Here is a 14,071-nt window from a genome sequence, read left to right on the forward strand (position 1 = left end):
AAATCTGTGCGCCAGTCGACGGCAGGCAATGGCGGCTTTATCGGCGACGGTCGATACGAGGACGAATCTAGGGACTCTACCACGCCCAATAGCAGCGGTCCGCGGCGCCGCGGCAAAGGCAGACGCGCTGTGTGTGTGTCCTTCTCCGCATCGTTACGCAAAGGAGCGCGCCGGCTCCCGCTACCCCCACCACTTAACCTCTTATCCGAACTGCCTCGCGCCTCGCCGCCGTGCGGCAGTGGCACGCCAGTCAGTCGGTTTTTGTCCATCGTGTGGCGTGGTGTGCGGTGATTTCGCGCCACAAAAGAGAGAGAAAGAAAGAACGACTGAGCGGAGTTTTATCCGCGATCGGACACACTCGTTGACGGAACCCTTTGTCGCGGACGTACGTACGTTTGTTTATTTTATTTCGCGATAGCATTCGGTGCTGCATACTCGGGCGTGCGCTCTGATAAGAAAAAAGGAAGGAAGGAAGGAAGGAAGGAAGGAAGACACAGGCACATTTCTCACTCTCTATCTTCCTCTATCGAAGAAAGGGGAGGAGGAAGAAGCGTGCCTCGTGGGCCCGTGCGGCGGATCGTGGTCGCAAGACCGGAGGCGCACGGCACGGTCGGCCATTGTGCTTTCTTCGTATCGCCGATACGACCGACAGCGCGGTGCTCCGCTGTCTGTCAGCCTGTGTGCTCAGTGTCGGCTTATACCGGGTGAACCTGCGAGAGAGACGTGCTTGTGCGCCGCAGTTCGCCGGCTGTCGGAGCAACATCGCCGCCGTTATCATCGTCAATATCATCATCGTCCGCGGTTAGCTCGGCACCAGAGGTAAGCGAGGGTAGACAAAGACGAGAAAAAAAAGTGAGTCGTTTACGCCCGGCCGTCGCGTTTCTCGTGGAGCAGAAAACGGAACGGAGCGCGTCACGAGACTCTGTCGGTAATGCCGTCCCTTTTCTTCCTTCTCTCCTCCCTTCGTTCCTCAACATCCTCGCCCATCTCTCTCCTCTCGAGGCGGATAACACGCGCTTCATTCTGGATTCTGGTCGCCGGGTCACGTCCGCGTGTCCCGCTTTATCCCGAATCGTAAACTCCGTGGTCTCCTACCCTCGCGTGAGCCAGCGTGACAGATTTTCGTGCCGGCATCCAAATAATGAAGACAGGCGTCTGGAAAAGAGAGAACGGGCGGAGAAGGCGACGGGAGGTGAGGGGGGGAGGGAGGGAGACGGATGAGAACGAGAATTCGTGTTTCGATCACGAGTGCTCCCGCGTTTCCCGCGATACACGCACGCACGCACGCACGCAAGCACGAACGCACGCACGCACGCACGGAGTATGGCCTCCCAAGTTCACGGCTGTCTCGGCGGCAGGTGCCTGTATCTCGGAGCCGCGAGAAACGGAGTATCGCGTGTCGACTCTCTGGACACTCCGGCGTCGGTGTTCGTCGCGATGCCAGGATTCGTGATCGTTATCCCGAAATCACACGTGTGAAAACTTGCGAGCGCACATATCTGTCGCTTGAATATTTCTCTTTTAACACTCGCCGCACACATCTCGTTATGGCCCGCGTAACGATGCTGCCTGTTACGATTTCTGTTATAGCAATAATATATCTGTAATAGCACGGCATCGTATGACTGCGAATGCGAACATTAAGCAACGATTCGATGTGCGAAACGATACGCTGAAATTGATATTTTATTATTATCGCATCCGCATGGGAGAATTTTTATGCGCAAAGCGTTTTAAAACGTTCGGCTGTTGATGCTTTTCTCTTTGACCGATTTAAAGCTTTTTCTCTTACTAAGAACATTGAGAAAAGTTTTCTATTTATCGTTGCATTATTTAATATATGTGTAATATATTAACAATTTTTAAATTTAGATTGTACTAGAGTCCTTCTTAAATTCATTGAAAACGATTCTTTTATCGTCTATCTAAAACAATTTTTTATCTAAAACAATTTTATCTAAGACAAATGTTGTTTTTAATTCGTTGGATCCCTCGACATTCTAATCGAGGAAAAATCGACTGTAGAATTTGTACAGAGAGAAAGAGAAAGAGAGAGAGAGAGAGAGAGAGAGAGAGAGAGAGAGAGAGAGAGAGAGAGAGAGAGAGAGAGAGAGAGAGAGAGTCACATGTAATCGAGAAACACTTATCCCACTCAGGGCTCCGATTTTTTGGGTTTAAAGGGGCTTAAAGAGCGCTCGCGCGTTTCTTCTTTTATTTGCCGCCGACGAGGACAAATAAGAGGCATATTAAGCCGTCGTTGTCGTCGTTAGACGCGATTTCCCGAGTGTTTGCTCCGCAAAGAGAGAATCCGGTCGGGTCTTTAGTGCGCGCGCGAGAGTCTGATATTTCGTCGGTTGATAGCTTTATTATCGTTCAGACGCGTTCGCGATTAATTCGTCGTCGCATCCGCCGTGTCCACCTCCGTTTATCTGTCAGTCTAATATACCCGACGTAAATTTGCGTACAAATTCACATTAAGTCGCAACGTGGAGGCGTGTCGGATATTCGATTCGATGCACTCGCTGTTTGCGAACATTTGTAAAGTTTACGCAACACGTATTTGATGTAACTTGTAGAATGTAAATTCGACTTACATAAAACGTAAATTAAGATAAATACTAAGTAGCATCAGGAGATTAAACAACTTACCGATAAACCTTTTTTACTTCCCGTATGTGTAATGTTAAAAAGTACGTGAATTAAGCTCGTCTCTGCAAATTCTTTTTTTTCCCTTTTCGCTCTCTTTTGTCATTATTTTTTATTTCTGGAAACATTGATTGCGTTCAGCGAAAGCAGCTTTGCAACTATTACAAGATCCTTTGATATGATTAGTTTTCATTCCTTTAACGCCGATTCTAAACGTAAAAATATAAGCCAATCATATTAAAGAACCTTACAATAATTGAAAAGCTTATTTTATCTGCTAAATGCAGTCGTTGTTTTCGTGTTACGACAAATTTCCGATTTAAATAATAAATAGAATCCTCAGAGTTCACAGGGAATCGCCTCGGACCCTTTCGCCAATGATTGTGAAATATTAAACACAACCACGTTGCGGGCAAATACGTTGACATTTTTCGTCGATTCGGTACATAGCAACGTGACGCTTGTCAACACGAAAGTGCGGCGAGCAAGTACACTTGGCAGTAAATCGCGGCGTCCGATTAGCGTGGAAATTTAGCATTTGTTCAAAGACAAAGAGGACGGCGAATATATATATATATATATATATATATATATATATATATATAAAAGAGAGAGAGAGAGAGAGAGAGAGAGAGAGAGAGAGAGAGAGAGAGAGAGAGAGAAAACTTGAGAGTTGTGTGGAACGAACCTTTCCGATGATGGATGTGTGTGCGTGCGCGCTATATGTGCCCCGTTGACACGACCAGCGCATGACATGCCAGTAGGGGTGGGACTTGCAATATTCATTTACATCCCAAAGTCTGCCCGCCGTCGCGAGTTGTGTAGTACGGAAAAGCGTACTACGTCCTTCCGCGCGCACGTGCCAGCCAGCCAGTCAGAGCCGGCCGGTGGTTGTCGATCCAAGTGCTTACTCTCCACTGCAAATGTTAACACATCGTCGAATCGTATGAATAAATATGAAGCAAATCCCGCTATCTCTCTCGAGTCCATTTCAGATGGCGCGTAATTCGCGACGGACTTCTGACTCTCTTTGCGTACCGCCAGATAGGGATATTTTATCTGAATCCAGAGAGAGAGAGAGAGAGAGAGAGAGAGAGAGAGAGAGAGAGAGAGAGAGAGAGATTATGCCTGCGCTATTGTTTGACGATTCTTGAAGTAGAAGACGTAAAATAGTCGCGGCAAAGCGATAGAATTACCATAATTTACGATATTTACAACTTGTATCACACAGAAGAAAGATTAGTCTTAAGGCAGACATTCTCATATATAATATTCTTATAAAATCTCATATATAATATTCTTATAAAAGCAAGAATATTATAATTTTTAAAAAAAAAATTTTAATTCTAATTTGATCAAATTTGTATTGACGCAGTAGTACAGATATTCTCATATCTGGCAAGAAAGACTATTATAATTTTTATTAAACATTTCTAGTTCTGAGTTGAGCAAAAGTAATACTTGCATCAATCACAAATTCAATCACAATTAAAACTAACATTTTCTAAGAATTTTTTAATTTTTTAATCAAGACTAAATTATAATTTTTTTGTTGATATATGAGAATATTTGTCTTGATTTAAGACAAATTTTTTTTTCTGTGCAAGCATGATTGCTCTCATAATAAAACTTTTTATCTTGATTAATATCACTATAATACAATTGGATTTTTTTTTATATTATTTTTATATATTTGTATATTCTTTTATTTTTAAAAAGGAGAAAAACGCGCTTTGTACCGTTATTTTTCCGTTTAATGGCCTGTCTCGTGTGACGCGGATATTACGTACGTAAGTTCGGTATCGCACGGGCCGCAGAAACCGTCGAACCGCAATCGTCGTCACACTAGACGAACCACAAACGAAGGGAAAATATTCCTTTCGACCCATCACGGTCGGTGTGCGTCGCAAATTACCGTCGAGTATACACGCCACTAATTTTCCCGAATGCTAAAACGTCGCGACATGGTAATACATCGTCTATGAAGTTATCCTAATGAAGTCCGTAGGTTGCAAACTACGGGTTGAAATCTGAGATCAAGGCACGGAATTCGAAACTTCTGCGTGATATGACGCGGCATCGAAATTGAACGCAGCCGCGGAATATCGCGCGAAATTCGATACTCCTTTCTCGGTATCGTTAACTAACTAACTAATATCAAAGGTAAAATATCGATGTCAAAGGTATCCATTACCGTATACCTAAATATCGTATCTCGATATCAGCAGAGTGTCCCTAATTACCCTTGATAACGTGATTCATCGTGAAGGATAAAATTTAGGGGGGGGGGGGCGGGGGAGGATTTCGAATTTTGCACTTGTGAATTTTTATTATTGCACTTTCAAAATAATTATTAAGATAAAGTTACTTAGATAATGAAACAGCTTTATAATTGACATTTCGATTATTCAAGCTCCGATTAATTTTATATAATTTATCGCGCAACGCACCTTGCACTTTCAGCGATATTTTCAAAACGAAGACACGTAGATTGATCTTTGCGCGCGACGGAACAAAAGGATTGCTATTTAATCATATTCCTCTTGAATATAATGAGAGTGAAACACAATGCGCTCCGCTCGGTCGACCGTTGTCGCTCGCGTATCGGAGCGTACAATTTTCGTCTAGCTTAAACTAATTTCGCAACGCTTGTTATACGTCGAGTCATTTGTCAGCCGAAAATAAAGCAAGCTATGCATCCTGCGTAATAGCGCACTATTCAAGGTTGTTTTATTATTATATCGAGACACTCTTTCTTCTTCATGATGCACGCAGAGTGATTAATATTCGCCCGCATTCTTTGATTTTTTATATCTCTAAAATATCTTATCATTTAATTATAATTGTCGCGAGATATAAAAATATATGTTAAAATCTGCGTTGTTATACGTGTACGAATAAAGAAAGAGCATTACGAGAGATTTACGTTGAACATACGTAAATTTTTCTAATGAAACCGGAGCACTTGAGCTTGAAAATTTGACTGTTCTTTCGTACGTGGGTATGATTAATGCGAAGTGTTGCAACGGCCGCAAAAAGCGTTGGCAATTTTCCTTTTTTTTCCTCCCGCTTGTGTATACGATTGTAAGTTCTCTTGGAATAAATTTCACGAATCTCCGGCCGACGATCTGTCTTGCTGAAAGCTTCGCTAAAAATTCCGGAAAAACTCATCTCCCGCGCTGCGTTGCAAATTATACAGCGCGTGTTTGAGACGGATGAAAGTGAGCCAAGGTGATCCATAATCCGGGACGATGGAAAGAGGGTGCCGGATATTGAAATATCGCGTGGGATAAGGGCTGATTGTAAAAAGGCTCTCGCGCTCCAATTTGGAGCTTGCCGATCGTAAACGTTTATTATTATCATCTTCTGCGGAGAAGCACGGCGGTTTCCTTCCTGTCGGCCAATAGCCATTTGCGCTGATACGACAGAATTGGCTTTTCCATCCCTTTTGGAGCCTCGCGCCTCTCTCTCTCTCTCTCTCCCTCTTTCTCGCGTACTACATACCTATACGCGATACGTATTGTATACCCAACACACCCGTACACACATACATACATACATACATATGGTGTCCAGGATCAACTGTATTTCTCTTGACCCACGATCAATTCCGAGAGCATCTTTTTTTTCTTTTGAAAAGACCTCGACGAGAGATATTACTTTTATCAGAACTCTTAACATTTTTTTTAAGATCCCAGAGATCAAACAACGCAAGATCGACTTACATTGTTCGAAAAACTTAGCTTTTAGGAGGGTTGAGACTTGGTAGAGACATTTTTTTTAGTCGTTTGAAATTGAAACTTTTTCGACGTTTCACGTTCGAAAAGCGAAATTCGAACTCGAAATTGACCGAGAGGAGTCTGCCGGTCACCGAAAGAAGAGAGTCGATCTGGGACACCGCGTATGCGTGGACGCGCCCGCGTTATACCGTCTATGATACCGTCAGTCACGTATAAACTGCATTACTGATTGACACAATGCGAACGCCTTTAATGCATATCAACGTCAGCGGCGCGTATTGTTCCGCCGCGCGTTATTGGCAATTTCTATTTCGCCGTGCAACGCCGACCGGCGATCGGCGAAGGGAGTCGTGCAATTCGCTCTTTGCTCTCGATTTCAGCGTGAAGATTTCAAAGGCGACTCGTGCATCCTCTCTCTCTCTCTCTCTCTCTCTCTCTCTCTCTCTCTCTCTCTCTCCCCCTCTCCCTCTCTCTCCTCCTCGCCAATTTTTTTCCACATCGAATCACGCTTTATCGCGTTCGCGGTCATCCTGGCGTTGAAATTGATTTATCGCGTACCGAGGTACGCGTGTTCCCCGTGTCGATTTTTTCAGCGTGAAAGCGCATCGAAATCGCGAACTGGCTCGCCCCGCGCGCGCAATCGCAAAGTCGGCTCTCGTATGTTCTCTCCCTTTCTCTCTTCTTTTTGGCATAACGCACACATAAAATGCACACACGGTTTTGCTACGTGGCTAAAAAAGGAAGCTGTTAAAACTAACGCTGTTGAGTTTTTGCGGAAAAAGATAATTGCACGAAGGAAACCTTAAAAAAACAGACGAGGATGTGTCTAGAATACTCAGGCTCTTTTGTTCGACGAGGAGCAAATATTACGTGACGGTGAAATGGAATTATGTTTGTAAAGACAATTAAACAAAATTGCGCCGTTGATTGAACGGTTCTGAGAGGGAATGCGATCGCAATTAATAGCGGGGATAGCTCTGTTAAGCGTGCTCGGGAATCCAGACACGCTCGGCACGTTGCGCGTTGTCGTGTCGTCAATTTACAGTCGCGTATCGCCGTATCTCGAACAATGGCATGAAAACCGCGTCGCATTCCAGAGCGCGCCGGGACGGTGCATCACAAGTGGCTAACACTCTCTTTGCTATTCACAGAAACCTCTTTCCGCCCCAATCATATTTCCTCGAGAAAATATTCTTCTTGCGAGACTGGAAATGTTGTGTAAAAGGAAAATCTATTTTGTCAAGTACATTTATTTAATATCGCGATTTATAGTAATATACGCACGATATGTTGCGTTAAAAAATACAAATGTAAATAATAACTTTCATAAAATAATATATCTTATGATATAAAAAGAATATAAAGATGGATAATAGTACATTTATAAAGATTAGAAATATAGATGAGAAATGACTAACATACATAAATACACTCATCTTCTGATACATAATGAAAAATAATTCGCGGTTGTTCGTGATTTATTAGACGCTTAGTTATAAAAGATCGCTCTCCAAATCACAAGTGGCTGATCTCTCTTTGCCATTCAGAAACTTCTTTCCGTGCCCAAGTCATATTTCCTCGAGAAAATATCCTTCTTGCGGAATGTGTTAGAAAAAGAAAATCTATTTTGCCAAGCACATTTCGCAGTTTATAGTAATATGCACGACATATTGCGTTAAAGAATACAAATGTAAATAATAACTTTCATAAAATAGTATAGTATTTTATAATAAAAAAAATATAAAAATGGATAATAGTATATTTGTCTAAAATAGAAATATAGAAATGACATATGCTTTAATATATATATATATATATATATATATATATAAATATGCTCATTTTCTGATGCACAATACATAATAAAAAATAATCTGCAATTGTTTATAATTTATTAGAGACAGTTATAAAAGATTGCTTTGCAAATCACAAGTGGCTAACACTTTCTTTGCCATTCAGAAACTTTTTTCTGCGCCCCAATTATATTTCCTCGGAAAAAATATTCTTCTTGCGAGACATGTAAGAAGAAGCTATATTTTACAAAGCACATTTCGTGATTTATAATAATATGCACGACATATTGTTAAAGAGTACAAATGTAAAATAATAGCTTTCATGAAATGGTACATTTTATAATAAAAAAAGAATATAAAGATGGATAATAGTACGTTACAAAACAGAAATATTAATGAGAAATAACATAGCATAGAAATACATTCATTTTCTGATACGATACATGAATGAAGAATAACCTACAATTGTTTGTAATTTATTAGGTGCAATTGTAAAAGATCACACTCCAAATCACAAGTACTGTGGCTAACATTCTTTTTGCCATTCAGAAACTTCTTTTCGTCCAAATCCTCGGGAAAATATTTTTCTTGTGGGACACGTTCTAAAAAGAAAATCTATTTTGCCAAGTACATTTCGTATTTAATATTGCGGTTTATAATAAACATCACGTTTATAATAACGTGACATATTGCTTTAAAAGAGTGCAAGTGTAAATAATAACTTTCATAAAATAGTACATTTTACATACACACATACATAATATAAAAAGAATGTAAAGATGGATAATAGTACAGTCTGTACAAAGTAGAAATATAAATGAGAAATGACATACGCTATCATCGCAAATACACTCATCTTCTAATATACAAGACATGAATAATGAAGAATAATCTGCAATTGTTCTGTTTATTAGATGCAGTTATACAAGATCGTTCTCATCCACGTCCAGTCATTACTGTCAAGTTAAAAGCTCCAATTTCGACGTGACGCGACGCGACGCGACGCGAATACTCTCATTCCACCAGCGTTCGTCTAGCTTCGGGCGGGAATTAATCGAATCGGCTTCCAGTGAAGCGGACGCGATATCGGAAGAATTAAAAAGAAGAGAGAACGTCTCGTCGGCCGGGGTCCGCTCGCGCGGGAGAAGTTAATTGGACAGAGCGGCGCGAGTCCAATTTGCGGTGGCGGCGGCGGCGGCGAGAAAGCCCATCTAATTCCGCGGGTTTTCTAATCCTCCGCGCGTTTCCGCGTTTTTACTCGGAATTTATTATATCCCTACGGTGGGCGCCGGAGCAAGTCGCATTAAAAGCTTCGACCGGATATGAATACGTGGAAATAGCGCGCGTTCCGCGTCGCTTATTAGATTACCGTCGGCTGTCGCCGTCGACGCGACGCATTAGTCGCATCGTTATCTTTATCTCTCCGCTCCTCCCCTTCTCCTCATCCTCCTCTTCGTCCTTCTCTTCCTCCTCCTCCTCCTCTTCTTCTTCGATGCACCTGTCCGATGCATCGCCATTCACGCGTACGCACTCGTGTGCCAGTGACGGCGAACGAATTCACACGCGGCGTGGCGAGGAATTTGACTTTTCAATTTTTCAGGGGAAATTTATCAGAAATAATCGAGATTGATTACACGTTATTATATCATCCTTGTGCACCTACTTTTAAATGCTAATGAAACTTATCATATAATAGGATATGTGTAAAATTAGCTTTAATTAGCGTTTTTTTACACTCGGCACGTGCTTTCCGTAAATTTTCCTGCGAGAAATGTCATGTTCTTTAACCTCAGATATTGAATTAATATCTCATGTGCAAAGTAATATTTTATCAACAGATGTATGAATTGTATGTAAGTATGATTCTAAAATAAGATAATAATATAATATGGTAACACGATAACAATAACATTTATAATGAATAATTGTGACTGCTTAATGCTGTCATAAATATATATATATATATATATATATATATATAAATTACGAATTATTTAAACTGCTAGGAATGTCGAGAGATAAATGTGTAAAAGAATTCCCTAGAAATGGATTCAAATTACGTCAACAAGAACGAGCGATTCCGATCCGATGAACGGACAAATACATTTGCGACGAGCATGAATGAACGTAACGAGCCACTTTCTTTTGACGTGTCGAAAAAGTATGGATTATTTATATATTTATAACTCACGCTCGGCCCGTCCACACTGATTGAAACAAGCTTGTCCATTCCTGTTTACATATTTACATTCTCCGCTTGATCCCTATCCGGTTTCTCTCTGACGTCATTGATCAAATTCCGAAGTCCGGAACTTTTCACACAGTATGTAAAGTCGAATTCGCCGGTTGTTTTTCAGGATGCGCGTGCACGGGAGCGAGTCCGCGAGGCGGTGCGCGCGAGTAACGCGCCGATGAACGCGCGCGAGGAGATGAGATGCGCGAAGAGGAGAGCCATTAGGAATCCGCCGTTCTCGGCGAATGTCATTCACCCCGCGTGCGCATCGTAAGAAGAAGAGAAGGAAGAGGAAGAGAAGAGGAGACGAGAAAGAGGCACCGCGTGCCCGCGAAAGAGGACCGAGCGAAGTGAGTGAATTTACGCGCGCGCGCGCGCGCGCGCACGCACGCGCGCGCGTGTCCGGAGTCCTCGGTGTTCTCACTACGATCGGAGATCGGCCCTCGGTTTTAATGCGCGTGTTTCGCTCGTCTCCGGCTGACCCGCCGGCGTCGTAAGAGTGAAAGGCAGTACTTTGCAACACGCGGCGCCTCTTCCGAGGCTCATCCCGGCGTGTTATTTTCGCGAGGTCACGCGCCGATGCGCGAGGTCTCCGCGCTCTCGGAGTCTCTCTCTTCGTTCATTAACGCCTCGATATAGTACCGCTACTTTGTATACGTGTATTCCATAAAGGATAGCCTTGTCGCGTGTGTGATGTCGCGCTAATGCACGCGGATTTAAGTGCAAGTTGAAGTCACCGCGCCGGTATGCTCGCCCTCTTGCCCGAGTGCTCGCCCGATCGGCCGTTCCTTCTTACTCATCGTGATACGATTCCGATTACGCTGTAGATGGAAACGATAAATTCTATTTGAATGACCGTAGTGAAAGAGCACGTTTGTCGATGCTCGCGAGACGTCCTCGTTCTCTTCGCTGGGAGAAGAATTAATGGAATGTTTGATTGAGGAAGAGTCGACGTATGTCGGCCGTGAGGATCGACGCTCGTCGGCCAACGATCGTTAATCGACGACGAGGATGATCGCGGAGAATCCACTAACGATTGATGTCGATTATGCGATGCGACATGCACGGACATTGAACGTCGAACGATCTAATTCGGTGAATCCGTCAAACGGTCCATGAACGGCGATAAAACTTGATTCATAATGTACGCACATTACCGGACCGTTGACTCCGCCTATTAAGATAAAAGAGGTTCTAGAGTTCTGGAATTATCCACCGGCTGATAAAACCGGAGATCCTCGTCATCGGTTCTACCGCCGTTCGCTTCGACATCGGCGCGATGCGATCCGGTTTTTCTCGAGCGGAGCTGAGCAAAGTCGCCTTGCACCGGGACTACTTAGTCTAATTAGTCTAATTGCGAGCGAGAACGATTTTTCATAATTACTCGCCAGCTTCCACGCTCATGCGGATTCGTCTAAGCGCTGGCGCTATTTTCCTTCAAGGAACCACCGGAGGCAGGGCAAAGGAGCTCCCCGCAAGGACGCGCAACATTTGCTCCCCATTCGAGGCGGTCTCTTCTGGAAATCGAATTCGCGATTCCAAATGAATCCAACCCGACGATCGATTGGGAAACCATCTGACGCAGCATTGGGGCTCGTTTCGTGGCTCGCGGTGGTTCTGTGCCGAGATACATCGCGAGATACGCGGGTCCCTCGTTGATCCTCAGTGAAAGGAGACCGATTGTGAATGCCGATGGTGTCCGCGGGGACGCAGATGGGAGCTTGATGGGACCCCCGTCAACCCCGTATAACAATCGCACGTGCCCCCCGCAATCGACTTCACGGCCACCGCCGCCGCCGTCGCCGCCGTCGCCGCTCCCGCTGTCGTCTACCGACGTCGTCGTCGTCACCACGAGGCTTCTTCTTCACCCACTCGATTCGGCCGCACAAATCCGATCAAGCTGGAATTGATGGAGTTGGAGAATATTGTGGCGAACACCATATACCTGAAAGCGAGAGAAGGTGAGTCTCGCTTTATTTGTGTCGCTATTTATTTCTACTGTTGTTTTTATTTTCCAGCTCTTATATTTATATAAATATCAGGGATCATTAATTGCCTTGGTATATCGTAAACTGGTTCGAGGAAAAGCGCGGAATAATTAAATGAGTGGCATAACTATTGGGGAAATAAGGAAACTCGCGTGCGATTTTTTACAGATATAAAATAAATGATCTTTTACGGCGATCTAAAATCGATGAATATTGTAAATTTCTGTGTTTCCATTTTTTTAGCAAGCGGCAAGGGTGATTGCAGGAAATTGAGAAAATTCAAGCGGTAGCGACATAGTTACGAGAATTGTTTCATGACGCGTAATAATCGCGCGCCGATTATAACACGTGTCGAGAACGCGCTATTGACTTCGGTCGATTAGCGCGCGCTGAATGTACAATTCCGTCCATTGTGTATCTGTGTGTATATAGCCTTTCCCGGGAAAGATACAGTCCTGTACAGTCGCTCTCATTACCGAGAGTTCGGCCAGGCGACATTTATTACGCGCGCGTAAAATCGCATTTTAGCCGCGAGATTGAACGGTCGGGGCTTAACGCGCAATATGCATTCGCAGTCGTTACTTTCGCGTTTAACGGATTTCGAATTGCCGTCATCGAGAAAATTAAGGCCATTAAGCGCGTATTTTTGCGACGCGCGCAAACATTTCAGGATAAACGTGATATTTCCGCAAACGCGTGATTACGTTCTCGAGAAGAATTTAGATGTCGTTTACGATTGAGAAATAAAAAAATTCTTCTCTTTGAAATTTTGCTCGTGTCACGAGTCAATTTTAAAAAAACTCTAGACATCGTGGCAGGTAATAAAGCAGCGTGAGAGATTTACGCGTTTGACATTTTTCATCTGTTAAACATAATTTAGAAGATCATTTTTATTGATGAGAAAGATTTATCGGCGACCTTTGTAATGCTTGATTGAAAAACGATGATTTTACAGTTGTCATTACGTATGTATCTAGAGTTGAGTTGGATCGAGAATTGCCTATCCAATGAACGTTAAAGCATTTATGACGGCTTGTTGTAGGTGTCTGTGTTTTAACGCTGTGCGCGCGCAAAACGATCGTGATGTTCGCGCGGACAGCTTAAGCGTCGTAATGCGAACGATAGATCGAAGCAAAAAATCTTTATGGAGGAAAGATCGTCTTTTTCTCTTCACTCGCCTCCTAACGCGTGTTTTAGCACACCTATCGTCATAGGCGCCGGTAGAATGCGAAATAAAATAAACAGCCGTTCTTTATCTTCGGGACTGATTTGTAGACTTACCGGACTTACCTTAAGTTTATTTTCGCGAGTGATATAGGCGACTCTAAATTCTTCCATCTTTCTCTTCGATTTATAGTAGTAAATCTAAAATTGTGATACGTGAGAAATACGAAAAAATACGACGGATCTTACAAATGCGACGAGAGATTGAAAAATAATGTAGAAAGAAACGAAATTTTGTTAAAGTGATTTTTTTCAGAATATAAATCTTGTAGAATACAAAATCCCATAATTATTAATTATATTAATTTGATGTGTAAAGAGACGCGCCATCGTATTTAGACTCGAGTATTTGTAGCGTCGACGTTCATGTCTGCGCGAGCAATCGAACGTTGGTAAACTGAACGAAATTACAGTGTATATTAAGCATGCACAGGCTTGGTATCATCG

The 14,071-nt window shown here is 43.0% G+C and overlaps 1 protein-coding gene across 2 annotated transcripts in view; it reads left to right on the forward strand.

The window, feature by feature from the left end:
• Positions 1–161: 161 nt before the first annotated feature.
• Positions 162–14,071, forward strand: part of Gprk2 (G protein-coupled receptor kinase 2) — a 33,079-nt gene continuing 19,169 nt past the window's right edge. The window contains exons 1-2 of one of the 2 annotated variants that reach the window (XM_089072968.1): positions 162–819; positions 10,537–12,373. In XM_089072968.1, coding sequence (XP_088929094.1) covers positions 12,322–12,373 — 52 coding nt within the window. In that variant the 5' untranslated portion in view covers positions 162–819; positions 10,537–12,321. The remainder of the gene's footprint in view (positions 820–10,536; positions 12,374–14,071) is intronic. The other variant, XM_089072971.1, reaches the window with a different exon arrangement.

Source organism: Pogonomyrmex barbatus, unplaced genomic scaffold (genome assembly GCF_055798465.1).
Source record: "Pogonomyrmex barbatus isolate J1 unplaced genomic scaffold, ASM5579846v1 scaffold1, whole genome shotgun sequence".
NCBI classification, from domain to species: domain Eukaryota; kingdom Metazoa; phylum Arthropoda; class Insecta; order Hymenoptera; family Formicidae; genus Pogonomyrmex; species Pogonomyrmex barbatus.